At 38.9% G+C, this 27549-nt stretch overlaps 1 protein-coding gene across 4 annotated transcripts in view; it reads right to left on the bottom strand.

Annotated features, from left to right (window-relative positions):
- si:ch211-272n13.3 (ankyrin repeat domain-containing protein 26) overlaps positions 1–26452 on the bottom strand; it is a 101877-nt gene extending 75425 nt beyond the window's left edge. The window contains exons 1-12 of one of the 4 annotated variants that reach the window (XM_020044214.3): positions 26351–26452; positions 25073–25382; positions 23365–23479; positions 22807–22980; positions 14081–14187; positions 10202–10339; positions 6115–6266; positions 5318–5344; positions 4860–4896; positions 3197–3269; positions 3054–3114; positions 2803–2978 (exon numbers count right to left, since the gene is read on the bottom strand). In XM_020044214.3, coding sequence (XP_019899773.2) covers positions 2803–2978; positions 3054–3114; positions 3197–3269; positions 4860–4896; positions 5318–5344; positions 6115–6266; positions 10202–10339; positions 14081–14187; positions 22807–22980; positions 23365–23479; positions 25073–25275 — 1263 coding nt within the window. In that variant the 5' untranslated portion in view covers positions 25276–25382; positions 26351–26452. Of the gene's footprint in view, positions 1–51; positions 2494–2802; positions 2979–3053; positions 3115–3196; positions 3270–4859; positions 4897–5317; positions 5345–6114; positions 6267–10201; positions 10340–14080; positions 14188–22806; positions 22981–23364; positions 23480–25072; positions 25383–25676; positions 26268–26350 lie in introns of those variants that run through there. The other 3 variants (XM_034288036.1, XM_034288037.1, XM_034288038.1) reach the window with 3 other exon arrangements.
- Positions 26453–27549: the final 1097 nt, after the last annotated feature.

Genomic DNA, 27549 nt, shown 5'->3' with positions numbered 1-27549 from the left:
TGCCTAATGCCTAGATGTTTTTCTAACTAACTCAACAATTATACCTCTTACCCATTTTTGAGGCTGTTTGATGTTTTTCACCGGGTCTTTACCGTCTCTGATCTCTAATGTTTCTGTTTCAACATACTGTGGCTCACCCACAAAAGGAGAATCAAAATTATCAATGTCTGTTTTAGGCAATCCCTCCCTCTTATCTGGAATTTCACCCCTCATTTCATACTCATGTTGCTGAACAGCAATGTCATCCTTATAGTCTTTGCCATGAGTACTCAGGAGCTTGACAAGATCCTTCCTAGGTCTGTCCTCAGGAGTTTCCTCAAAATTATCCTGGTCAAAATTAATCTGTACAAGTCCATCACTTTTGTCAGATTTGTCATCTGTATTCTTAATTTTTTGAGATTTTGCAGCATTCATAGCCTCAGGCTTTAAACTGTCTTCAGATTCAGGGGCTGAGGTAGCCTCATCTTCACTTGAAGTATTTCCAAACATTTTACTAGTCTCTGGACTGAGAGTGTTAGGCGTTACTTGGTGGCTATATGATTTACTAAGATTTTTTTTATCAATGCTCTCAATGTCCTCTTTTACGATTCCTAATGTATTATTAGAATTATGTGTGTCATCAGGAACTTTGACAGTCCCAAAGGCAAAGTCATATTGTAGTTTTTGGTCTTGGTTGTCAGCGTTTTTACTTCTCTGTTCATGTCCGTCACTCATTTCATTGTCTGCCAACTCATTTCCATCCAGCCAGTCATCATCAATCATTGACACATTAATTGACTCCTCATCTGACTCCACAACATCCCTTTGGGGTTTATAGAGTTCCATTTCTTCAGGAACTACATTTACCATCTCTTCGTTTTCACTTGTAGGCCTAGATAATGGTGATTGCAAGTCTCTGGATGTGAACTGGGACTCATTTGCACTCCCGGGCCAAGATATTTCACTCTGAGATCTTGCTATTGGTAATTCTGAGTCTCTAGGAGGATTGTTCCAAGTACAAGAAGATATCTCATAATGTTTGTGCTTAATAGGAGCAATAACTTTGTCAGGTTCACAAGACTCTGTAATTGCAATATCCCTCGAATCATCAATGTCATCCAAATCGCCATCATTGTATGTCTTTTGACTCACAACTTGTTCACCAATTTCTTGCGAAACATATTCATTATAAAAAAATGATTTGTCACTGACAGCTAGTTCATCTCTTGGTTTTGGAGAATCTGTGTCATTTGGCATCTTCTCAACTTCATCTACCTCATCGCTGTATTCCCAAGAATCATCAGAAAGCAGTCGGTCCTCATCCTGGTTTCTTGGTGATGCGATACTACAGCTTGGTGAAAGCTTACCTGCCTCTTTAGAAAGATTAACCTCAAAACCACCATCTTTACTGGATGAGCAAACGTTTCCGTCATTGTCATCTGATGAAGAATCCCAGTGTGGCTTGGTTTCATCTACATATGGTTTTGGTGAGTTGAGCTTTGGTGATATGCTTTGTGAGTGGGTGGCCACTGGTTCTAGACAGAAATGTATTCCTAAATCTCCTTTGAGATGGGGGATCTCATGAATCACCTCCTTTTCCATAGAGTCACTGTTAACTACGTCATTTCCATCAGGTAGGATATCCCGTGTCAGGGACTTGAGTTCATCTAACTTTGCTTTAACAAAACTCTCATTTACCACATCATTATCATCTTCAGTCGGTGAAACACCATCATTCTCTTCACTTTCACCGGGATGGAAACCCCATGAGGATATCAGTTTATCTACCATAGGTGTAGCAATGTCAACAAAATAATTGTCTGAAATTCTTATCTTACCTGTTTCTCCCTGAGAAACTCTACTTGTAATGTTTGGCTCTGCAAGAGTTGAGTTATGATCTACATTAATTTCATAATCAACAAGAGGCTTCGCCTCATCCCTCCAGGAGTCTGCAAGTGCATCTTCATCACTAATCACTTCATCACTGAAATCTCCCAAGTTTATCTGTGATGTAGGAGCTGCTATGCTGCAAGTAGAAACTGTACGTGCTGCCTCGGGAACAAACTTAGGGTTGAATCTACCACGGAGCTCAATACCTAAACTGTCTTCCTCATCCGAAAACCCAGACTCTACCCGGATTGCTGATACCACAAAGTCTTGCTCTAAATTGAGATCCTCTGATATTCCATAACTAGGTGTTTGAATCTTGTAATCTATTCTCTCATTGGCTTGTCTTTCCGCATTGGAATCATTCTCAACGGCCCCAATCTCTATTGCTGTGGGTTCATGATCTGAACCAATTATTGCGTTATCACAGATCCCAACAACTGGCACATTCTGACAATGCTCAATATTGCCAACAATATCAACAGCTTCAGCATTAGGTGTTTTGAACAATTCCTCTTCTCCAACTCCTTCTGCTTTATTCAAAGTCGCAGCAACATCACCCTCTTCCTCCTCTTTATCTTCCTCTTCGTCATAGTCATCATTTTCATTGTCATCTTCAACATCATCATCATCTTCTTCCTCCTCATCTTCTTCCTCCTCATCTTCATCCTCCTCATCTTCATCCTCCTCCTCCTGCTCCTCCTCCTGCTCCTCCTCCTGCTCCTCCTCCTGGCTTTCCTCAGATGAGTCTTTACAACTCGCTTTACTACTAGATGGCTGCTCTGTGGGCAGCTCGCTTGCCTTAATTTCCTGCTGATCTGTTCTGCCACCGTCTGATTGTATGTGTTGATGGTTGAGAAAAATATGAAATGGGACAGAAAAGGGAAGATGTCACATAGAAGCTCAAGTAAACAGTTTAGCTACATGCTACATTACCTTTTTGCAACTCCGGAGAGGGGTGGAGGTCATCGGGAGAGGATTGGAGTTGAAGGTGGGTAAGGGAGAGACTGGGTACTGGGGAGAAGATCTTGGTGGGAATGCCTTGGGGAGGGATGGGTTTCTCTGGACACTGTCCTCGCTCTCACACTCAGACTCGTTGAGATCAGGTACAGCTACAGGGAAGGGTTCATACATTACCGCACAGACACAAACTCATGGAAGGGTACAAATACATAAACAACTATTACCATAATTTTTTTTTGTTTTGGAGGCATTCATCAGTTTCTTTAGGTTTAGCTTTGGGGGTCTCTGAAAGATAAAAAAGGTAAATCATTCATAAAATCCTAAATAATCAACAGATATCTGTGCAAAAACAAAGGTTAATAAAGACCTTTGGACCTATATCCAATTTGTCATCTTCATCTGTGGATGGCCAGGAATCATCAGCTACACTTTTTGATGCCCTAAAAATCAACAAGAGAATCCAAGTCAATGTGAAACAAAGAGGTAATGATGTTTATGGGCAGGGATGCATTGATCCGATAGCGCCATCTGATATTTGTCCGATACTGGCAAAAAATACGGGATCAGTTATCGATGACAGCAAGTCTATGTAATTAGCCGTTGCCATGAAACGGATTGTCTTAACAATGTGCCGTAAACATGCATGTTTTTAAAGAATGGCGGGTTATGCCTAATGAAATCAACAACAACCACAATATCTGTAGTCAGCAATAACATTACACTTCAAACAGCCACTACTAAGACTGGAAATCATTAACTTTTTTAAAACAGGTTTTTCCATGCGGGGACAGAAGAGAAGCATTAGCCAGCAAGCTAATCTCAGCTAACTAACAGCCAGCAAAGCAAGCGTACCTGTACAGTCCTGTACAGACTTTCCATTCAGTTCCATCTTCAATTGATTAGCAAGATAAGCTATCTCCTAAAGTGCATAAAGATAATCTAATACCACTTAGATCATGTTGCAACTGGACGACAAGATTAATGCCATTTCACATGAAATTTCATGACTTTAACTAGGGACATCATGTCACTTCTGGATATGTGTCAGTTGGAAGGTTGGATTGAAAGCATGTTTTTTCTGCACCATGCACACACTCCTATGCCTCCTGGCTCATTTCAAAATATGTGAAGACCATTTGTTCCTTTCAAGTACTGTAGTTAATTCACCAGAATGTTACATGATTGTTTCATATTGAAAGCTGTGCATCAATTCGGGTTTCCACCCGTTCAGTAAGAAAATATGGATGCTTAATGGATGTGTACTGGCCACATAAGTCACTGCAGTGAAAACTGGGGATGTGACAAACTGACCATTTTCCGTAAAGTTTACATAGGTATTTTCTTATTGGTATTTGGTTAATACTGCCTGCTAACATGAATGCCTTTTAGCAAAATACGCAGGTTTAAATTGTTTTTACTGCCGTGTATTGGTTTTAAAAAACACACTTTATGATTTGACAAGTTACATTTCTGGAATGACTGCGCTTTGTCTGCTGCTAATGCGCTTTTGTTAAACCAGCACCTGTTAGGTGAAGGGTGTGATTTATTATATTTAACACAGCATCAGCAAATTACCCTTATAAAATTAACCATGTGTAACTAGCTACTGATTCTGCGATTATTTATTGTTTTCAGAAAGATACATTTTACACTAGCTAGCAACTTATCCTGGCTTCTCTTCGATGCAGTCATGCGTGCGATCGATGCTGTAACCAAGGTCCCTTCGATGCTGCAAAGCGTAACAGGTGCTCAGACTGCCAAGCAGTCCGGTGGATTGCCATGTAATTGCCGTGCTTCCCTCCCAAAAAAGTACCAGCCATAATTGGCATACAACAATGCTGACTACCGATTGTTTTGAAATACTTAAATTGGCCCTAATTAATCAGCCAGGTTGATCCCTATTTATGGGTCAGCAATTAACTTACAATACTGTATATCAGAGACTGATTATCATAAACACTTCAACTTGGTTTTGTTTCACTTCATCTGTGCAGCAAAACAGAACATACGCACACCAGATGATAGCTTACCGGCTCATTGACTCTGTTTGTGAATTGTCTTCAACATCTGCAACACAGTAGCCAACATTAGTATTTTCTGTGTATTCATTTCAACAGTTCAAGTTGTGAACCTATAACGCCTAAGTTATCGGATGACAAACAAAAAAATATATCTACAGCTTTACAGTGAAAGGGTACAGTACGTTACGCCTCACTGTCTTAAACACAAACATTTTTGAATGAAAAAGGAACTAGTAGAAACAGTTAAGAAAATGCTATCAAGAGCATAGCACAACAAGCTCAGAAACCTTGTTAAGATCACCAGATTAAAAATTACATATGTTATGTAGTAAAAAAAAAACAGTGAAAACCCAGAGAGAAAAGCTTCTTTAGCTTTCCTTTTCATTCTTTAGCTTTTTCTTTACAATGTTTGGCAAGTGTGTCTGATCTTGTTGAGCTTTCATTAGCACAATGGCTGCTGTCAATACCTCTCCCTGCTTGACTTGCTCCTTGTTCTAGATCCAGCCAAGTGGTATTGCATGAGGGGGTAAATGAAACCAAGGTGAATGAATAATTGTTACATTCACATAGTAATGTGGAACACGGAAAACAATGCACATTGCTTCCATCCATTCAGGTGGAGGAACATAAATGCAGATGCTTCCATACAGGTTACAGGTGTACTGCATGATACAGTTCAGCAATTAACATACTATCATGCTCTGTGGAATGTATAAAAATGCTGAGCAGGCCCAGAAGTCCTTGATGTTGGATCAAGATGGAAAGAAGAAAGTTACTTTATTGGAGCACAGATGGCAGGGGCATTCAATAGCAGTGACTGAAATTACATGTGCATATAGATCAGTGGGAAAGACATCAGTCAAAAGGGTTGGAAATTATGGTCGGACACAAGGGGGTAATGGTTTGTCCCAGCATGGTTTGGGTCCACTTGTCCCCATAGAGGGAAAGATCACTGCAAATTATTACAAAGTCATTCTGAGTGATCACCTTTACCCTACAGTGAAACATTCCAATCCGTAGGGGAAGTGTCTCTAACAGGATGACAATACCCTAATCCACAGGACACAAGGGGTCAGTGAATGATGTGATGAGAATGACAATGATATGAATCATAGGCTATGGCATTCACAGTCACCAGATCTCAAAAACCTTACTGTGACACCTAATTTCGTTTCTTTCGTTTAATTTGTCACCCGTCCGTATATACAGTAACACACATTTGAAGACATTGGTAAACCATATATCAATATCAGAATTAATGTACCTTCTTTGTCAGTGGCTGGTCCCCCCAGAGAGAAGCCTGTTTCTTGGGAAGAGCTGCCCAACATGGATGTTTGATTCTTTTTGGTCGGGTAGTGGGTAAGAGACGGAATGGACATCCTCTTGGTGCCGTGCTCAATAATAAGATGTGAACAACTGAAACAGGGATGCAGCCAGACAGGAAATGCATTTATGGTTGGAAAATGTTATTGATTACTAAAGAACAAATTGGATTTGGTTGCAGTTACCAACCTTGGAATTCTTCACATTTTAAAGTGTTACAACATCAAATCAAAACTGATTTAATCAGGATGTTTTGCCATTGATCAAAATAAAAGTCCATAATGTGAAAGTGAAAAATCTACAAATTACAAAACAGAAAACATTGGATTTGCATAGGTATTCACCCTTTTCTGTCAATATTTGGTAGAGGAACAGTCTATTTGTATAAGTCTCTACACTCTGTCAATTTGGATGGAGACCTTTGGTGAATAGCAATTCTCAACACTTACCAAAAAGCCTTACCCCTGGTTAAATAGAAAGGGATGAGATAGTGGTTTACTGCCACAGGCCACAAAGCTCTCGGCATACTTGCACAGACAGACAAGGCTGGTAAGATCACAGGTCAAAAGTTCTCCCAAATATTAACAAAGGGCTGTAAACCTTTTTCAGTACAGAAAGATCAAAATTGATCTTCCACACTTTATAGGCACTAAAGCAAAGAAATATCCCCATACCATGATGCTGCCACTAACCATGCTTCAATGTAGGGATGATGTTCTCAGGATACTGTGCAATATTATGGCCAGTCCGCAGCCAACATACATAGATTAGTACACTAAGAATGCTGGGCAGAGACTAAAGCCACAGACTCTGAACAACGTTTTTGCACAACAACCAGCGTGCAATTCTGCCTAGTAGTTAATATCCCCTAGAGGTGGTATAATGTGGACTCAAGAGTAACTTCAATGAAATCTCCCTCACTCCCCTCCCTTGGACCCTTTACATCCATGCCACCAACTGTTTGCCCTCCTTCCATCAAGCAGGCAGTACCGGTCTCTTTGGTCCCGCAACAGCAGGCTCAGGAACAGTTTCTTCTCATCTAATGTAACTTTGCTGAACTCTGTGACCCATCACTTACCATTCCCCTCGCCTCTCTGGGACCTTGTTGCACTACTCCCTTGTACTACACTGAGACTGCCTTGCTATGCCTGAAAATATGAAGTTCAGTTGTTAAAGGTACAAGTCTACCTTAGGAACCTCACCGCTGCTATATCTGCATTTCAGTTGCACATACACCTTGTACATTCAGTTTGCCTATTTGCATATTTAGATTTGCCATTGTGCCTGCATTTGAAAAGTTCTTACACACACGTCTACCACGGGACCTCAATGCTGCTATGTCTGGAAATCGGGTGCACATGCTACCTTAATACATCAGTCCTTAAATTTGCCTCGATTGCACATCTTGAATTCCATTTAGAAATGTCCATTTGTACCCGAACAACTATTAGCTGTAACATACACTACACCTAATACTTGTAAAATGTCTGCTCTCCTCTATTTGGCATTTTGCACATTTAGTATTGTTCATCTACACATTCAGACAAGGTGATACACACAGGTGAAAATGGCAATTAAAGGTGAATTTCCCACAACTGTGGCTTTTTAAATTGCAATTAGTGTCTGTGTATAAATAGTCAATGAGTTTGTTAGCTTACACGTGGATGCACTGAGCAGGCTAGATACTGAAACATGGGGAGAAGAAAAGAACTGTCAAAAGACCTGTGTAAATTCAGGGATCTCGATACCAAGCCAAGATCGGCTAGACTAAGAAAGATTTCAGTCAAAACTGCCAGAAGAATTGTTTGGGATACAAAGAAAAAACATCAGGTAACCTCAGGAGAAATACAGGCTGCTCTGGACAGTGTCGTTGTTTCAAGGAACACAATATGACGATATTAGAACAAAAATGAGCTGCATAGTCATGTTGCTAGAAAGAAGCCTATACTGCGCTAGTGACACAAAAATGCCCGGTTACAATATGCCAGACAACACCTTGACACACCTCACAGCTTCTGGCACACTAATTTTGGAGTGACGAGACCAAAATAGGGCTTTATGGACACCACCACAAGCGTTATGTTTGGAGAGGGGTCAACAAGGCCTATAGTGAACAGAAAACCATTCCCACAGTGAAGCATGGTGGTGGCTCACTGATGTTTTGGGGGGGGGGGGGGCTCTAAAGGTACAGGGAATCTTGTGAAAATTGATGTCATGCTGAATGCAGTATGTTATCAGAAAATACTGACAATTTGCATTCTACACAAAAGCTGCTCATGGGACGCTCTTGGACTTTCCAGCACGACAATGACCCTAAGTACAAGGCCAAGTTGACCCTCCAGTGGTTATTGAAGAAAAAGGTGATGGTTCTGGATTGGCCATCACAGTCTCCTGACCTTAATATCATCAAGCCAATCTGGGGAGATTTCAAACATGCGGTTCGTGCAAGACGACCAAAGACTTTACATGACAACTCATAGACAACTATTACCAAAGACTGCATGCTGTTATTGATACTAAAGGGAACAATACACTGTATTGAGGCTAAGGGTATGCAGAATTTTTAACAGGGGTCAGTTCATTTATTTCTTTTTGCCAAGGTTTGTTTTGTGATTGTGCCATTCTGTTACGGTTGAATGTGAATCCCATAAGAAAAGAGAATGTTTTGTCTGCTCACTCATGATTTCTTTACAAATGGTAAAGATATTACCAAATCTCAAAGGGTATGCAAATCTTTGAGCACAACTGTATACTTAATACTTGTAAATGTTCTGCCCTCCTCTATTTGCCTTATTGCACATTCAGCATTACCATTTGCCTTCATTGCACATCTACAAATTCCACTGGTAATATACATGTACTTAATACTTGTAAATACTTCTACATCTTCTGCTCTCCTCTATTCGCACTTCTGGTTAAATGCTAACTGCATTCCGTTGTACTGTACTTGTACTGTTCAATGACAAAGTTGAATCTAATCTAATCTTTGCTCTTCAACTGTAATGACAGTGTTTAACTACTGGATCTGATTGTTTATTTAAATCAAGCTTTTTACTTTTAGTTTATTTAAGAAACTACAAAAGCAGAGTCAGAAATGTCTACCATTCACAATTAAGAACATTTGTTCAGATCTCTATCCATCAGTTTGCTTTTCTTATTCTGTACATTTACAGATGCAGAGACGGATTGTACAGGTGCTTGTAGCATCTCACCTCATCAGACACTAGTCATAATCTGCATAGTGTACTTTTGCATAGGAGAAAACACTGCTAATTTTTTGAAAAGAAATAACACTCAACTCTTACAGTACACTGCATTTGCACCATCTACATTGCCTATACACTGACAACTAATCTTGTGCCAAACATGGCACTTATCCACTGACCATTTTGGCCTTATCAAACTATTGAACACACTCTTCCACTTCATTTCAGATACTCCTCCATGCCTTCCGGCAAACTCTACCTGAGATGTTTTCTAGTGGCCACTCTCCCATTAAAAAAACACTTTTGTGAGTCTTCAGGCTAGCAGGATGCACAGTTAGCAGTATGCAGTTAGCAGTATTAGCGGTATGCAGTTAGCTCTGCCGTGGTAGATTGAAACTCCTTTTAAATTGCCACAGACCTCTTAGTGTCCTTCTCACCCAGACATTACGTTTTTGAGGAATGTCTGGGTGAGGTAAAAAAAAATTAAAATAAAAAAGGACATTCGGTTAGAAACAGATTCACAGTTGTGCAATTATTTTCAGTTTTATATTATTAATTTACAACAATTTTGTGATTTTATTTTTCACTCTGACATTTTCTTGCATTGATCAGTGGCAAAAACATTGGCAACAAAAACTGAATCCAGTTCATGTTACCACAGTCCAAGGGGTGTTAATACTTTTGAAAGCCAACGTGAATATTTGTTTTTCAGAACACATAGATACGAGCACTTAGGACTGCTGAAGTAAAATCTATAAAAAATAATCACTAATCTAAGAAATTGCAGAATAGACCATGCTACAAAATGTTTTAATCACTTACGCATGGTGTCCGTTCATTACAGCATAGTCGTCTGACGACCATCCATTGTTGTCTTTTAAAGTGATGTCTGCATCATACTGCAGGAGTAGCCGCACCATACTGATTTGACCATTGCAAGCAGCAATCATCAATGGGGACCTTAAGATGGCAAAATCAGGATGAGGGAAAAAGAGTGCACATAATGGCCCAATTACTGAACTGTTGGAAAAGATTAACAAAAAAGGCTATCAAAAAATGTCACTGTTGTCTTGATTTTGCGCTCAAAATAAGAAATCCTATCCTTATACTGAGGACACATTTTACAAAGAAATATTTAGTTCTTACTGAAATATATTTACAATTATTGGCAGCCCTAAGTATTCTGAGTAGCTCATTCTTTTTAGACTGGGTGGATTTCTAATGAAGCAAGTCTTAGAAAATACTTTATAGATTTTTGTGTATTCTCTGGCTTTCCTAATGTCTAGGAATGTGCGAAACCTCAAAAAAATTAAACAAACATTTTGTCAGTAAAACATAAAGCTAGACACCTGAAAATATCCACAATTGGGCTAAATGAAATCAAGAGAAGCTTTAAATCAACTGGAGCTGTGATGAATCTGCTTGGATAAAGAAGGAAGCAAGTATATTTGGACCCACTGAGGAAGGAAAATTACAAATATGTTTTTGAATTTAAAGTAATTAAAATCAGCATCAGGTGTTTACTAAACTAGAAGTTAAATGCAAACTGGATTCTATGATACAGATGTCGCTCTTCTAATTCCAGCTCCAAGGGGGAGGTCCGCGACAGGGCATGCTGCTGTATACCACGGCACGTTACACTGCCATGAAGCATGGACAAAACCATAAAATAAAAAATGTAAATGGCCACCAGATGTGAATACAATGTTTTTCCCATGGCATTTCTTTGATAAAGTACAATATGCCACAGTAAACCCAAATGAAAATATAGTTATAATATAGCGTGTGTACATGAAGGACGTTTCGGTTGTATAACAAGCAATAGGCTACACGTTCAACCCATCAATGTTTCATGAACATTTTCAGAGGAAAATTATGATCGTTTTTTTTCCTAACGTTTCTAATGAAATGGTGTTTGAACAGAACATGTAATCTGTTTACTTACAATGGACTAAAGTTGACAAAGTGACTGTTACAAGACTTGTACTGTCACATGCCTAACCAATTATTAACACTAGAACCGCCAGGGCTTTTTGTGGAATTATATGAAGAATTTAGTTTTTTTATTGGAGGTCTAATGAAAAATAAGTATAAGAAAAAAAGGACTATTTCAAAGAACACAGGCTATAGTATTCTCGTTTGTTTAATAAGTTTAATAACAAATCTATAAAATGAAAATAAACCATATTTCAATTATTGATAGATAAATCCATCAGAAATGTTGATTACTAGGCCAATACAGGTATTTTTTATTTTGTTTCACTAATAATTAATTACAGTTATACCTTTAATTAATTAAATAGGAGTCTAGATCACCATCATGGTTCTATAAAATAATCAGCAACATTTCATATAGGCCTATTCAGGCATATTACATGTTTCAGATTTTGTTCCTCTCCTTAAAAAAAGGAATTTCATGAATAAGCTTGCAATACTAAATTTAGAGGTATAACGGATATTGATCCGCTGCATTTGAGCTATGTTATCAACATTAGACATCATTCTCATTGTTAAGTTAATTTGCATTCAAGGAGCACAATCCTTTATCTGGACGTATCGCCCATTAAGAGTGATTTGCACCTGCCTGGGTAGTATCAAGGCCTGCATTTTTGGTCTACATTGAGATGTGTTTAAGATTAATGTGCTTCTACCATAATTAAAAACCAATGGTAAATACAGTGGTCAGATAAATTTTTCTGTTAGCGTGAAGCAATTTGTTTTCAAAATCACATCTTGGCTAACTAATCTCATAGAACCCCCTATTATTGGAATATCTGAGTAATCATTTAATCAAGTCGCCAATGTTTATGATGATTATTAGTGACATAACATTTTTAGCTAGCATGTTAATAATGCTAATTTTTAATATTATATTTATTAGATAATATTTTCAGGTAGTTGGGTAGTGACGTAGCAAAAAAAAAAATCATATTTGAAAGCACCATATTTGCAATGTAGTGCATTGAAATAATATATATTTTATTTTTGGCTGCATGATAAGGCTTTTTATGTTTAACTTAATAAAAAAAAAAGTACGTTTTACTATTTTATTTTATACATGCTATAGGCTAAATATTCCCTAAAAATGCTGAGCACTTAATTTTCTTGATGGCCGATAGGCTGTGCGTATCTGAAACGTTTTATATTTTGGTATTTAATAAATCATTTTACAAGTTATAGGCCTAGACTTCATGCAATTTAGTAATGCTGTTGTTGAAAATGTCTACTATATGTATAGCCTGTACTCTGTATGCTATTATGTTGTTTAATTATTCAAGTATTGTGTGAAAAAAGAGTAGCAAAAGCGAAAGGTAGTCATTTATGATTATCAGACCTTTATTTAAAGAAATGTATTTGCCAATATGAACTAAAGCCTAAAAAAACTCCACATCAGGTATTGCATAATTCTTGAGATAAAATATTCAGAATTCTCATAATGGAATTGATTATATAGGGGTCAATTGGAGTGTGGGCTCTTAAAACCGGTTATGCCATTTAACCGCATTTTCTCTCAATGGTGCTAATTCGTCTGAGTCCTTTAGTATTAGGTGTTTGAGATCGTGAAATCTTGTTTAGTCTTTTCCTATACAAGTAGCAACATTTAATTTTTAGAACCTTAGAAACTAATGAAAATAGTATACTGTGTGATTTTTGAAGTAGTTTTTTTCATATTCCTATCATAAGACCTGATATAGAAACACATTATTGTATTCCACTAATTCATTTGACATTTAAAACAAACAAATCCTGTAGACTATTAAATGCTAATGAAGCTAAACCACACAGATACTGGGGGGTCTGACAGGCCTGGCAGTACTAGACTACTGTACATCCTGTATTTGCTTAGATTTTTACCAAAATATAGTTTAGGTGTTGAAGCAGAAAATACAATATAATATATTTCGGTTTATAGTTTGCGCATGGTTCCATAGTTTGCCCAAGTCAACAGAGAAAAGCCAGTCATAATAATGATATAATAATAGTGTTTCTCCAACATCTGAATTCTCTTTCTCAAGCTTCATTCAGCGTTGAAAAAAAACAGGAATTGAAATTGAAAGGTAGTCTGACTAATTATTAGAGTATGCAGTATAGCCTACTGCCGGTTTTAAAGACAATCTACCTGATCTTACCGCGGTATTAGATGAGCGACATCTGAAAGATGTGACTAAAATAGGTTCCAAAGGTTCTCATTTCATATTATCAAGCTGATTATCAACATTCTTTTATAGCCTTTACCAAGGTGGAGAAATAATTCAGGTTCGGCACTGTAGCTATATGTTCCCTCTCCAATATCAAAATCAACGTTACAAAATCTGCTTTAATCCCTTTTCAAGACGTTTTTATTTTCCCTTAAATTTAAGTAAGGGAAATTATTAACACATTCTATTTTGCAAGTGTGACCAGTACATGAAGAATGTGTTGGCTCATATTGATTAAATGGCTTTAAATCAGTTCTTTACCATCATTTTACCAGGTACGTATGCTAGGAAAACATGTATTACAGCATAAGACAAGTCTTGCCCAAGAATGTACTTCCACATAGCATCAATAGAGTTCCATACACTGGATACCTAACTGCAAGTATGGTAGTTTGGAGTGATCAAAAAGAAAAGCTTAATCTAATAGTTTTTCCTAAAATGACTAATTGTGATTCACAAATAATTATTTTGGAAGAGTAAAAAAAAGTATTCACAAGCCCACCTGTGTCCCCGGTCCTTTATGTTCACGTCAGCTCCTTCCTTAAGGAGGAATTCTGCCATCTCAGCATGGTTCTCCTTTACTGCCATAGTCAGAGGGGAATATCCCTCCTGCAAATACAAAGGTGGTCAGAAATGGTCAAACATTTTGCATATCCACAAAGCAAGGTAAAACATTTTGCACATCCACAAAGCCTAGGCATGTCTAGCACTATAGTAACATCTCATCTCCATTCAGTTAAACATCACTGTCCTTGACAACGTCTCCACTGCACACTCAAACCTTCCTTAGATCTGAAATGACTAAATGGATGTAAACATCAGGCAACTCAAGGGGCAAAAAAGGACACACTGACAAAGCAGGTTTGGGAGGGTAAAGTGTAATTTTACAATGTACATAGTACAACAGAATAGGTTACTACAAATTAATTATGTTATTTTTCATATAAAGAGGCTTGCCTGTGAGCAGTAGAAATAAATCACAATAATGATCCCTGCTCCACACCTACACACCATTCCCCACCCCACAGACCTACACCCCCGCCACACACACACGCTCCCTCCCCTGCCCCCCCAAACACACACACTCCCTCCCCGCCCCACCCCCACCAAACACAAACACACACACAAGCACTCCCCAGCCCCCCCCACACACCCCTGCTGATGTGGGATTCAAATATAGAATAAAATTACATTGATTAGACAACTGTACCCTACATTGAAGTCTGCTGAGTGAGTATCATATTTTCCTTACATACATCGTGTTCTGTGCATGGCAGACGGGACTCCATTTCACTGAAGTCCTGTTACCTGGCTATCTAAGTAGCGTGACTGAACGCTGTTTGTTATACAAAAAAAAGTATCTGGACCAAATGGCTCAGGGCATGATTCACTACACTTTTCCGGCATAGCTGAATACGGAACTGACATTTCCTTTGGTTTGAAGCACCCAAGTTACATTTGGGCAGTGTGCATACTAGGTTTCGCGGTGCATGCTACATAAACCAACATTATAGTTCATTAATACCATATATTACCAAGATATTTAGTAAAAAAGAGAGTAGCAGTTATTATGTTAAATGACATGGACAGCTTCTGGCTACCCCGAATGTTCCAGTAAACTCTGTTTCTGTTAAGAAAAGGTACATTAATGACAGAACCAATGCTCAGTTTATGGAAGCCATGGCTATCTCTCCAACAATAAGTGCTGAGTCAGTTGATGTACTTCCTTGATTATTTTTATACCAAAATATTGAATGTCATGGATCGTGTTGCATCGGTAAAGAAAACTATGAGCAAACAGAAAACAACATGGAGAACATTATTAAACATATATTAAATGTATATTATTTTTTACAAATCATAATGCAAGTTCTGGTTCTATCAGATGAATAACCTCTGAGTAAATGTAACAATCTGCGGATGACAGATAATGCAAGTTCTTGTGCTGCTGTTTAGACATCAGTGTAGGGTATTTTCTCACAAAAGGACTGACGTGTTTATCCAAGCACTGGAGCACAAGGATCAAGATACCGGGGTGGTACAGTAAACAGTTATGGTAACTATAATTCATTGAGGATGAATATAAAATGCATGTACAGACAGGGCATACATCTCCCCCTGGAAAGAGCCAAATAAGACAAATGCAATGATTATCTCACATAAGGACTGACAGGTTCATCCTTGAGATACAGGGGTGTTGATGTTCATGCAGTCCCCCCCTGGAGATAGCTGAGCTAGAGAATTGTAACAATCTGACTTTCTCACTGTAAAGCACATTAAATAGCTTCTATGTATGAATTGTTCTATATAAATAAACTTGCTTGCTCGCTTGCTAAACAAACACAGATTAGCCAAACATTATGACCCCTGACAGGTGAAGTGAATAATACTGATAATCTCATTATCATGGCACCAGCAGGTGGGATATATTAGGCAGCAAGTGAACATTCTGTCTTCAATATTGATGTGTTAGAAGCAGGAAAAATGGGCAAGCGTAAGGATCTGAGAGACTTTGACAAGGGCCAAATTGTGATGGCTAGAAGACTGGGTCAGAGAATCTCCAAAACTGCAGCCATTGTGGGGTGTTCCCGGTCTGCAGTGGTCAGTACCTATCAAAAGTGGTCTAAGGAAGGAAAAGCGGTAAACCGGCGACAGGGTCATGGGCAGCCAAGGCTTATTGAAGCACGTGGGGAGCGAAGTCTGACCCATGTGGTCCGATCCAAAAGACAAGCTAACGTGGCTCAAATTGCTGAAAAAAATCATGGAGGCCCAAGGATCTGCTGCTAATGTCTTGGTGCCAGATACCACAGCACACCTTCAGAGGTCTAGTGGAGTCCATGACTCGACGGGTCAGGGCTGTTTTAGCGGCAAAAGGGGGACCTACACAATATTAGGCAGGTGGTCATAATGTTATGGCTGATCGGTGTAATGCACACTTATGATCATCATTAAGATGATGCTCCTGTCGGCTTCTTGTGGGTAGCATGCTTCTAACTGTTTGCATGGCTGCGAAGCGCCCCCTCTACCATATATGATAGATCGAAAGAAGTTTAACAAATTTTACCTTTAACTTTGCTAACATCTAACAATACATTTTCATAAATGGCTAAACTAACTAAAATTTAAACATGCTACAAAATGCCCTGATGTTCCATGACTTGGACTAAAAAAATATATAAAATCCTCTGACTTTCCATGTCTAGAATAAACTTTTTTTCATCCCATGATAATCCCGAAATTCCATGACCAGTGGTAAACCTGTATTACAGATTTGCCATTCATTATCAGACTTCGGTTTGCAAGTCTTTTGTTATTTAAACACATAGAAAGATAACATTTGCATGACTCCTCATCCTCGGAAGTAAACTTTTTTTTAAATATATGCCAGGGTACACAGGTACCGAAACTACAAACATTGATATCGACATCGGCCAATTGTGGTATCAGCTAATTATTTTTTCATGGGTGCATGCCTATTGTGGTTATTTCCTTTCAATGCACTCAGGTTAGGGGAGTACCCAATCTATCACTAATCTTAAAAAAGTCAGTGTTTTGCAAATAATATATTTTTTTAAATCAATTTGGTCTAAATGTTTAATATGTTGTTAATATGTGCATAATATAAGTAGAATCACTATCAAACCTCAGTCAGGGTTAAAATACTAAGTTGGAAAGTGAGTGGTTTTGATAAAAAAAAAAAAAGAAATGACATAAACAAAACAGGTTCCCAAAAATGTTGTAATTTCTTAACACCACACAACCAGCAGTCAAAAATCCCAGAACGCATCTTTAACTGATTGATTAACTGATGAACCCTGGGTGTGTCTGAGGTCTTTTTGATCAACATTAACAACGACCGGCTGGCCTGGGGCCAGTAAGACATAACATCGGGCCAGTTCACAAAGACAGTTACCCCTATGGCCAGTGCTTAATTGCCCCATTGAAATTCATAGTATGGGATTACAACATTTGCTTGTCATCTTTGTCATTCTTCCCGCTCCAATTTTCACTTATTCTCGCATTAAAATATGTCTGTACTGCTTCTTCTCCACCCTCCATGTGGTACAGTACCGGGGTCGTCTTTTGACCAAGAATATTCAATGGCTCGTCTGTTTTGACCAATAATAGTTCATAGTGCATTCTAGAGCGAGACCCAAACATGGTATCGTACAAGGCAAAGCGAATGTGATCACTTTTGTTTTAGTGGACAGAACAGTTTCCGTGGGTCAAAAATAATAACGGCAAGAGACACATGTACTGCCATACACGTTCCTGCTGAAAGCTGATAAGGCCGGGTAATTATAAAAGGGAACAAAAACATGCTCTTAAGTCCCTGCAGCATTTAATAATAATAATAATAATAATAATAATAATTTATTGCATTTGTAAAGCGCTTTTCATTATAGAGGAACAGTCTCTAATGCATGAAAAAGAAAATATTGAATAAATAGAAGAGCTACCAGATAAAAACGCAATAAAATATATATACAGAATATTTACATTAAACTACAATGATACAGATTTTTTTTTTATACATATTATTATATAATAGAGTACAGTATAAACTAAGGTTAGGCCAATCGATAGAGGTGTCTCTTAAGGCCTGCTTTAAAAGCCATGACTCTCTGTGCAGCCCTGAGGCTGACAAGAAGAGAGCTCCAGAGATGAGGTCCAATGAAAGAAAAGGCACGGACAGACATTTTTCTGAGCTGGGTTCTTGGTTCATTGAGCAGATTGGCGTTGCTAGACCGTATAGGGCGTGGAGGTTCATAGGGGGGAGAGCATGTCAGATAAGCAGACCAGTCCCAAGCCCATAGCTTCATAGACTAAAATTATCATTTTAAAGACAATTCTTTGAGGGACAAGAAGCCAATGAAGGTCAGCAAGGAGAGGTGTGATGTGGGCAGATTTTTTTCTCAGGATCCTTGCAGCACTGTTTCGGATGAGCTGTATTTTATTAACTGAATTTGCTGGCAGACCCCCTAGTACTGCATTCCCATAATACATTCTGGAGAAAACTAAATGGATAAGCTTTTCTGCATCAGACAAGGTGAGAGAAGGTCTTAGGCGAGAAATGTCCTTAAGGTGGAAAAATTATGTTTTAGGTGGGGGATCCTTTATCTGCAGCCATGAGCCAATCATTAACAACCTTCACCAATGCTGTCTCAAAACTTTACATTAGCATGAAGCCAGACTGGAAAGTCTCATAAAGCTGGTTAGCACTGAGGTTTGAGTGAAGTTGAGTTGCCACAATCTTCTCTAAGACTTTCGATAAGAATGGGAGTGTCTTGAGCAAGGGGGAGATGGCTGCCATCTTGAAAAGTGACGATACCTGCCCTGTGTGCAGGGACTTGTTGACAAAACAAGTAACAAAATCAATGAGGCTGAACAGGTTTTAAATAGTGATGTTGGAATAGGGTCTAGAGGACCGCTGGAAGATTATTTTTAATATGACTTCCAGAACAGTAGCAGGTGTCACCAGAGGATGGGAAGGTTATAGGATAGAATGTTCTCTCCAATGTTGTTGATTTTATTCTTGAAGAATTCAGCAAATGTATTGTACTGCTTGGTGGTTGCTTTGGGAGGGCCAGAGTCAGTGTTAATAATGTCCTGGGATTATCACTGCCATTCTCAATCAAAGAAAAGTATAAACTAGAGTGGGCTGCTTTTAAAGTTTTAAAACAACAATTATTGTGGTGTTTATAGGCCACTAAGTGGACAGTTCAGACATTGTTTCTCCACTTATGTTCTATCTTGCAGCTGTGTCTTCATGCTGCAAAGCTCCTCTGTGAACCATGGGGAAGACCGTAGGATTTTACAGGGGAAATGTGGCGTGTATTGCAGCCAAACAGGCTGCAGACAACTTTGAGGCTGCACCAATAAACGTCTGCCTGCTCTAAATGAATGAGGCGGTGCATAGCCAAATTGAAAAACTAATCATGACCGGCTACCATGTTGTGAAGAGAGAGAAACCATTCACTGACTACGTCCATGACAGAGTCTGTGAATACGGATAGAGAAACCATACAGACTTAGTTTGTCGACAGCTAGTGTCATGTTAACTACGTCTGCCTAAGCGCTTACTAGCACTCACACAAAAGGCCAGTGAACTAAACAGTGTGAGTACCAAACCTGTTGTATTGAATGTGTATTACACCAGATTTATGTAACCATAACTCAATTATTTTATTATCAAGCTATTATATTTCCCTTCAAATTCAAGAAACTTCACGAAGATGATAATCAAATGTATTTATAAAGACCTTTTTACAACAGCAGTTGTCACAAAGTGCTTTACAGAGACACCCGGCCTTAAACACCAAGGAGCAAACAACAGTAGTGTTGGATTAATGTTTTGAAAACTATTTATTCAGAAGTTATCATGTACATTGCATCATATTTATGTTAACAGCAATTGCTTGTAACAGCTCATGTCTCATCATATGGAAAACTGTGGTATAAATCTATATTCGGATGATTTGATATTTACATGCCAAACTTCTGTACAGTACAATTGTATTGTTATTTTTTTTAATTCAGTTTGGGCCAGTAAAAATCAGTTCAGGCCAGAAGATTTCAGAACAACTGGCCCAACAGAGACAATGAGAACAAAGTTATTGTTGGACCCAACTCAGGAATTGAGTGCCCCAGGACAATCATAGGCCATTTTAGATCTGTCCCAATCTACAGAGACACTGGAGATACAGTGGGGAGAACAAGTATTTGATACACTGACGATTTTGCAGGTTTTCCTACTTAGAAAGCATGTAGAAATCTGTAATTTTTATCATAGGTACTCTTCAACTGTGAGAGATGGAATCTAAAACAGAAATCCAGAAAATCACGTATGATTATGTAATTAATTTGCATTTTATTGCATGACATACACTCACCTAAAGGATTATTAGGAACACCTGTTCAATTTCTCATTAATGGAATTATCTAATCAACCAATCACATGGCAGTTGATTCAATGCATTTAGGGGTGTGGTCCTGGTTAAGACAATCTCCTGAACTCCAAACTAAATGTCAGAATGGGAAAGAAAGGTGATTTAAGCAATTTTGAGTGTGGCATGGTTGTTGGTGCCAGACAGGCCGGTCTGAGTATTTCACAATCTGCTCAGTTACTGGGATTTTCACCCACAACCATTTCTAGGGTTTACAAAGAATGGTGTGAAAAGGGAAAAACATCCAGTATGCGGCAGTCCTGTGGGCGAAAATGCCTTGTTGATGCTAGAGGTCAGAGGAGAATGGGCCGACTGATTCAAGCTGATAGAAGAGCAACTTTGACTGAAATGACCACTCGTTACAACCGAGGTATGCAGCAAAGCATTTGTGAAGCCACAACACGCACAACCTTGAGGCGGATGGGTTACAACAGCAGAAGACCCCACCGGGTACCACTCATCTCCACTACAAATATGAAAAAGAGGCTACAATTTGCACGAGCTCACCAAAATTGGACAGTTGAAGACTGGAAGAATGTTGCCTGGTCTGATGAGTCTCGATTTCTGTTGAGACATTCAGATGGTAGACTCAGAATTTGGCGTAAACAGAATGAGAACATGGATTCATCATGCCTTGTTACCACTGTGCAGGCTGGTGGTGGTGGTGTAATGGTGTGGGGGATGTTTTCTTGGCACACTTTAGGCCCCTTAGTGCCAAATGGGCATCGTTTAAATGCCACGGCCTACCTGAGCATCGTTTCTGACCATGTCCATCCCTTTATGACCACCATGTACCCATCCTCTGATGGCTACTTCCAGCAGGATAATGCACCATGTCACAAAGCTCGAATCATTTCAAATTGGTTTCTTGAACATGACAATGAGTTCACTGTACTGAAATGGCCCCCACAGTCACCAGATCTCAACCCAATAGAGCATCTTTGGGATGTGGTGGAACGGGAGCTTCGTGCCCTGGATGTGCATCCCACAAATCTCCATCAACTGCAAGATGCTATCCTATCAATATGGGCCAACATTTCTAAAGAATGCTTTCAGCACCTTGTTGAATCAATGCCATGTAGAATTAAGGCAGTTCTGAAGGCGAAAGGGGGTCAAACACAGTATTAGTATGGTGTTCCTAATAATCCTTTAGGTGAGTGTAATTACTAGATACATTAGAAAAGCAGAACTTAATATTTGGTACAAAAACCTTTGCAATTACAGAGATCATATGTTTCCTGTAGTTCTTGACCAGGTTTGCACACACTGCAGCAGGGATTTTGGCCCACTCCTCCATACAGACCTTCTCCAGATCCTTCAGGTTTCGGGGCTGTCGCTGGGCAATACAGACTTTCAGCTCCCTCCAAAGATTGATGTTTCCACCTCCATGCTTCACAGTTGGAATGGGGTTCTTGGGGTTGTACTCATCCTTCTTCCTCCTCCAAACACGGCGAGTGGAGTTTAGACCAAAAAGCTCTATTTTTGTGTCATCAGACCACATGACCTTCTCCCATTCCTCCTCTGGATCATCCAGATGGTCATTGGCAAACTTCAGACAGGCCTGGACATGCGCTGGCTTGAGCAGGGGGACCTTGCGTGCGCTGCAGGATTTTAATCCATGACAGCGTAGTGTGTTACTAATGGTTTTCTGATCATTGATGGCCCACGAGGTGAGATCTTGCCTGGAGCCCCAGACCGAGGGAGATTGACCATCATCTTGAACTTCTTCCATTTTCTAATAATTGCGCCAACAGTTATGGCCTTCTCACCAAGCTGCTTGCCTATTGTCCTGTAGCCCATCCCAGCCTTGTGCAGGTCTACAATTTTATCCCTGATGTCCTTACACAGCTCTCTGGTCTTGGCCATTGTGGAGAGGTTGGAGTCTGTTTGATTGAGTGTGTGGACAGGTGTCTTTTATACAGGTAACGAGTTCAAACAGGTGCAGTTAATACAGGTAATGAGTGGAGAACAGGAAGGCTTCTTAAAGAAAAACTAAAAGGTCTGTAACAGCCGGAATTCTTACTGGTTGGAAGGTGATCAAATACTTATGTCATGCAATAAAATGCAATGCAAAATCATACAATATGATTTTCTAGATTTTTGTTTTAGATTCCGTCACTCACAGTTGAAGAGTACCTATGATAAAAATTACAGACTTCTACTTACATGCTTTGTAAGTAGGAAAACCTGCATAATCAGCAGTGTATCAAATACTTGTTCTCCCCACTGTAAGTTGTTCTAACCCTCACTGGGGTACCATTTGCCCTCGATGACGGGTTACCTTGTTTTGGGCGTTGACGTTGGCCTCATGCTCCAACAGCAGGATGGCAGTGGAGACAGCAGGAATGCAGGAAGCCAGGTGCAAGGCTGTGTTTCCATTGATGTCCACCAGGTTAGGATCTGCATCATGTTCTAGCAACGTGGCCACACAGCGTTCTTGCTGGCACTGTACAGCCTGCCAAGGGAATCGAAGACAGGGATACTCAAATACAGTACTTTAAAGAAAGCTCCTACTGTGACATCTAGAATTAGGTATCACATCAGTTCCATTCATGGAATTTTATTTACAACATGCTAAATGTACGTTTGTCATTGCATTTTGCTATATGGCCCCTAATGAATACCACCCATGTGTACAAATGTATCTATAATGCTTTTATGCAATACATAATAATGACACTGATAACGCATAAGCCTACTCATTTCGGCAATATTTCGGAAAGGACATAGTCAAATCATTATCTGTTCTGTAATACCAGAATTAGTCAAACTAATATACTTTCTCTCCCTTAAATTCTAAATGATATTGCTCACTGACAAAGTGAAAATAAGACAAAACCTTCATCAGGGGGGATCGGTTTTGATTGTCGCATAGGTTGAGTTTGGCTTTGATCTCAACAAGGAACTGGACCACATCTGTTTGTCCATTGGCACAGGCGAAGTGAAGTGCTGTTCTGAAATGAGAACAAGGGCAAAGTGGCAGTTTTTCCATTAAAAGAGGCCCTTCATTGAAAGTAAGAGCAACACAACATTCTAGAATGTTACAATATAGCTGACAGCGCATTTATGAAACAGTTTAATGTTAACAACACACTAAAGCTACTTGCAAAACAGAATGAGTGTGCGAGAACGAGAATGCCCAAGACAAAAAAATTATGTTGTGTGTAACTTTTAAAAAGTTAAAAAACATGTTGATACTACATTGCATTATTTCTGCCAACTTAGCCCTCTGTACATACAGCACATACTCCCATTTCATAGGGGGAAAAAAGTGATTACACTGTCTATGTTAGGTCATTCCAACTGTGTAAAGAGACATTGCCCAGCTCTAGATCACAGGAATGCTTCACACATAATAGCAGGGGGCGACGATTTTAGGGTAATCTGCCAAACAGACACACAGAGTGATTGTCACTGTCAAACCATTAATTAAATATTCTGCAATTTACATATTGGTGAGACCAGTTGTGGTGGTGCAACACAATCACATTAAATCTCACTACCATAGTAGTCAGATTCAATGCTAATATTAATTTACTATACAATGTATACAATGCAGACTACAATAGGATTCTCAGCCCAATCTGATTTAAAGTAGAATTTTTACATGCAAGTATCCATGTGAGTTTCAATAGCAGGCTGCATATGATATCTTGTAATAAAACATAGTTGATACTAATTTGTATTTTTAACTAGGCTAAAGGTTTATGGTCAATTCTGCAATAAAGTCAAGCTGAGCATTTTTCAAAAAATATTTGTCCCTAGGATTTTAAGATTCGTAGACATCTTCAGTGTTTCTGTTCTCACAGAAATGACTGTCCATTTCCGGCACATCCATAACACACGTCTTCCATAAGTTTTGTCATTCTGTCCAATGGGATTCCTTACAATTTGTTAACATTTTTTGTCTACACATCCTCTGTAGGGTTCTACAAATATATATCATGAAACGTTCATTTATGCTTGATAAGTAATTTCTTTCAGAATTTCAATGAAAATTGTACTTTGTGTTGGAATTGCCCATATGATTAACATTTATGTAAATCAATGCAAACCATGCTGGTAACAAACCCTGCAAGTTTTACTTTTCATGAATTAAAAGGATTTAACTAGGCTATTTTAATCCCATACTAGAAAACAGAGGGATCATCATTGAATAGCATGAAAGTTTACAAAGAGACTTTTGGTTTGTTTAATATTCCATAATATGCAAACATCAGTCAAGTTCTGCCCCTACAGGAAGTCAGGCAGTCCTAGTCAAACGAAATGCATAAAAGACAATGATGGGTTTAGTTGCACTACTAATAAAACATTTCTAGACAATTGTTCACTGGGAGATGCTGAGATGGCGTTACACAAATATTGGATATCACGACCACTATTATTTTTTATCACTCTTGTCCTGCAGCAGCAGACAATCAAAAACAGAAAATGAAATTGCAATACATATAAAATCCATAAAATCAAAACACACCCACATGAAACAGGATAGAAGTTAAGATGAAATTGAGTCACGCTAAACCAGTTAATATTCACGTATTACGCACCTGTTCTCCTTATCAAGCTGATTGATGTCGTTCTTCTTTGCGAGTTGCTTCAGTTTAGCCAAGTCACCCCCATAAGCAGCCTTGTGGACCTTTCCGAGGTCTTTCTCCTTCAAATCATAACCCACAGACAGCACACTCCCAGTGTCCGAGGTGTTAGGGGAGAAGCCTTTCTTTTTCTTGGTGAAGTTGAATATCTTCTTCATTGTATGATGGTTGCGCAGTTAACAGCAGACTGCATTGCCTTTGCACCCTCACTACCTCGCACTCAGGTGCCGCCAGAGGATCATCGCAGCAGGCGTCTTTCCCATCCCTAAAAATAAAGCCCGACCAATCGGATTATGTCTAAATCGTGAGACAATAATCGCTGATCCATCGAAGCGTTGGAGAAATTGGCTTAATTTAAAAGAAAAACGTGCATGACCACAATAACGTTACATTGTAATTGAGTTAACCTAAAGTATAGCTGCTGAAGATCAAGTTAGTCATACGAGCTCACGTTAGCTAACAAGCTACGCGCTGGTCAAGCAAGCTAGCTAGCTAACATTACATTAGCGTAAGTCAGGTATTGTAGAGTAACTGATCGAGCATATAAATCCGACCTTACCTTAACGAATAGGGATTTTCCTAATTGTATTAAATAATGTTATGTGGTATCAAGTACCTTGTTTGCTACATGTATGTAGGAAAATAGTAACTACAATCACTGTTATTTTGGATGGCTAGTTCGCTGTCGCTACTGTTAGGGAGGAACGTTGATCAGTCTGTTGCCTAGGGAACAATGCACAAGTATCAGACATATTTACATTTCACAAACTAGAGCAAATTGTAACCATGAGCCGATGTTCATAGTAATACCATTTTCAATCAAGTACAAATACTATTTCGGACCTCTAAAAAAACATAACTGACGAAAAGCTAATGTTTCTTAGCGTAAGGACAATCGAAATGTACAACAACCGCGACTTTTAAATGTATAACTAGGCAGCAAAGGTAGGTAATTATTGTGGCCGGTGCAATAGTTGGTCCCAAAGTATTCCATTCAATTGTATTATCATTTTTTTGTAACTTAAAGTATATCCGACCGAAAAGTAACTTCTTAAAGCTACAAGTTGTTAGCTAGCAATTATTTGGTTAACAGCCGCAGTAATGTAGAGAAGCGCAAGCTTAGTTGTCAGTTGGTATGCAGTCTATATTAACTCACACTATTGAAATGCACAAAAACAGATCTCTGGTGAAATATGCCAAATATTTTAGATAACTAACATTAGCCAGACAGACCTGTTGATTAGCTGCTTATTCGGGGCTTCTTCAATGGTGATTTTATTGGGTTGGGATGCATTAATGCCACCTACTGTACTGGAGTAGATACATGTCAACCCTGTTACTCGAAAACAAAATAAACATTGAAGACTATGGGGGGTGGATTCTGCCACAGAGATGTAGATAAGTATGGGGGGTGGATTCTGCCACAGAGATGTAGATAAGTATGGGGGGTGGATTCTATGGGGGGTGGATTCTGCCACGGAGATGTAGATAAGCGACCTACCTTCGCTGTGAGCGAATCTCTTTGGCTTAACGTCGCCGTGAGTGAATCTCTTTGGCTTTAGGTCGGTGTTAAAAGTTTCGTTTGTGCTGATGCAGCGTTTTATATATTAGACATTTCATTTTAGCTGTCACCAGCCCCACAACCTGCTCCAAACTGCCTCAAAATAGGCTCAATCATTTATGCTCTGTTTGTGCTGCTGAAAGGTTTTGTGCTGCTGAAAGGTTTAACATTACCGTGTTCAGTGTTTTTAAAGCGCAGTTGAAAACACATCTGTTCAGACAGGCTTTTAACACGTAATCTCTGACTCGACTGCTCATTTTATATATTTTATGTGTATGTAAGTGTATGTATGTGTATGTGTGTGTATATGCGTATGCGGGTGTATGTGTATATATATGTACATATACATTTTTCTTTATTTATCTTATATTTTTATATGTTTTAATATTTCTTATATTCTGTTGTCTACTGAAGCTTTTAATGGAAAGCGCCTTGTGCACCCTGTTGTAAGGCCCTTTATAAATAAAATTTGATTGATTGATTGATTTGTTGCCGTTACAACTTTCATTTGGGCTGCTTCGGTGTTTAAAATATTAGATATTTAATTATAGGGTATGTTGTCACCAGCCCCCCCAACATGCTCAAAATTCCATCTAAATAGGCTCAATTGTTTGTTCTCCATTTGTACTGATGCAGCGTTTTATATCCTATTAGACATTTCATTTTAGGTTAGGAGCCCCCGAACCTGCTCCAAACTGCGTCAAAATAGGCTCAATAGTTTGCGCTCCGTTTGTGTTGCTAAAATTTTGTTTGTGCTGCTATAGCTTTTGGTAAATAGTCTACATTTCTCTTTCCCATAGCCCTATAGCTCTGCTATACAGCTCCGGAAAAAATTAAGAGATCACTGCACCTTTTTCTTTCGTTTCCAAAA

The sequence above is a fragment of the Esox lucius genome, chromosome 19 (assembly GCF_011004845.1).
Source record: "Esox lucius isolate fEsoLuc1 chromosome 19, fEsoLuc1.pri, whole genome shotgun sequence".
Lineage (NCBI taxonomy): Eukaryota > Metazoa > Chordata > Actinopteri > Esociformes > Esocidae > Esox > Esox lucius.
The sequence above is the reverse complement of the archived record's forward strand: the minus strand, read 5'-3'. Positions and strand labels throughout refer to the sequence as shown.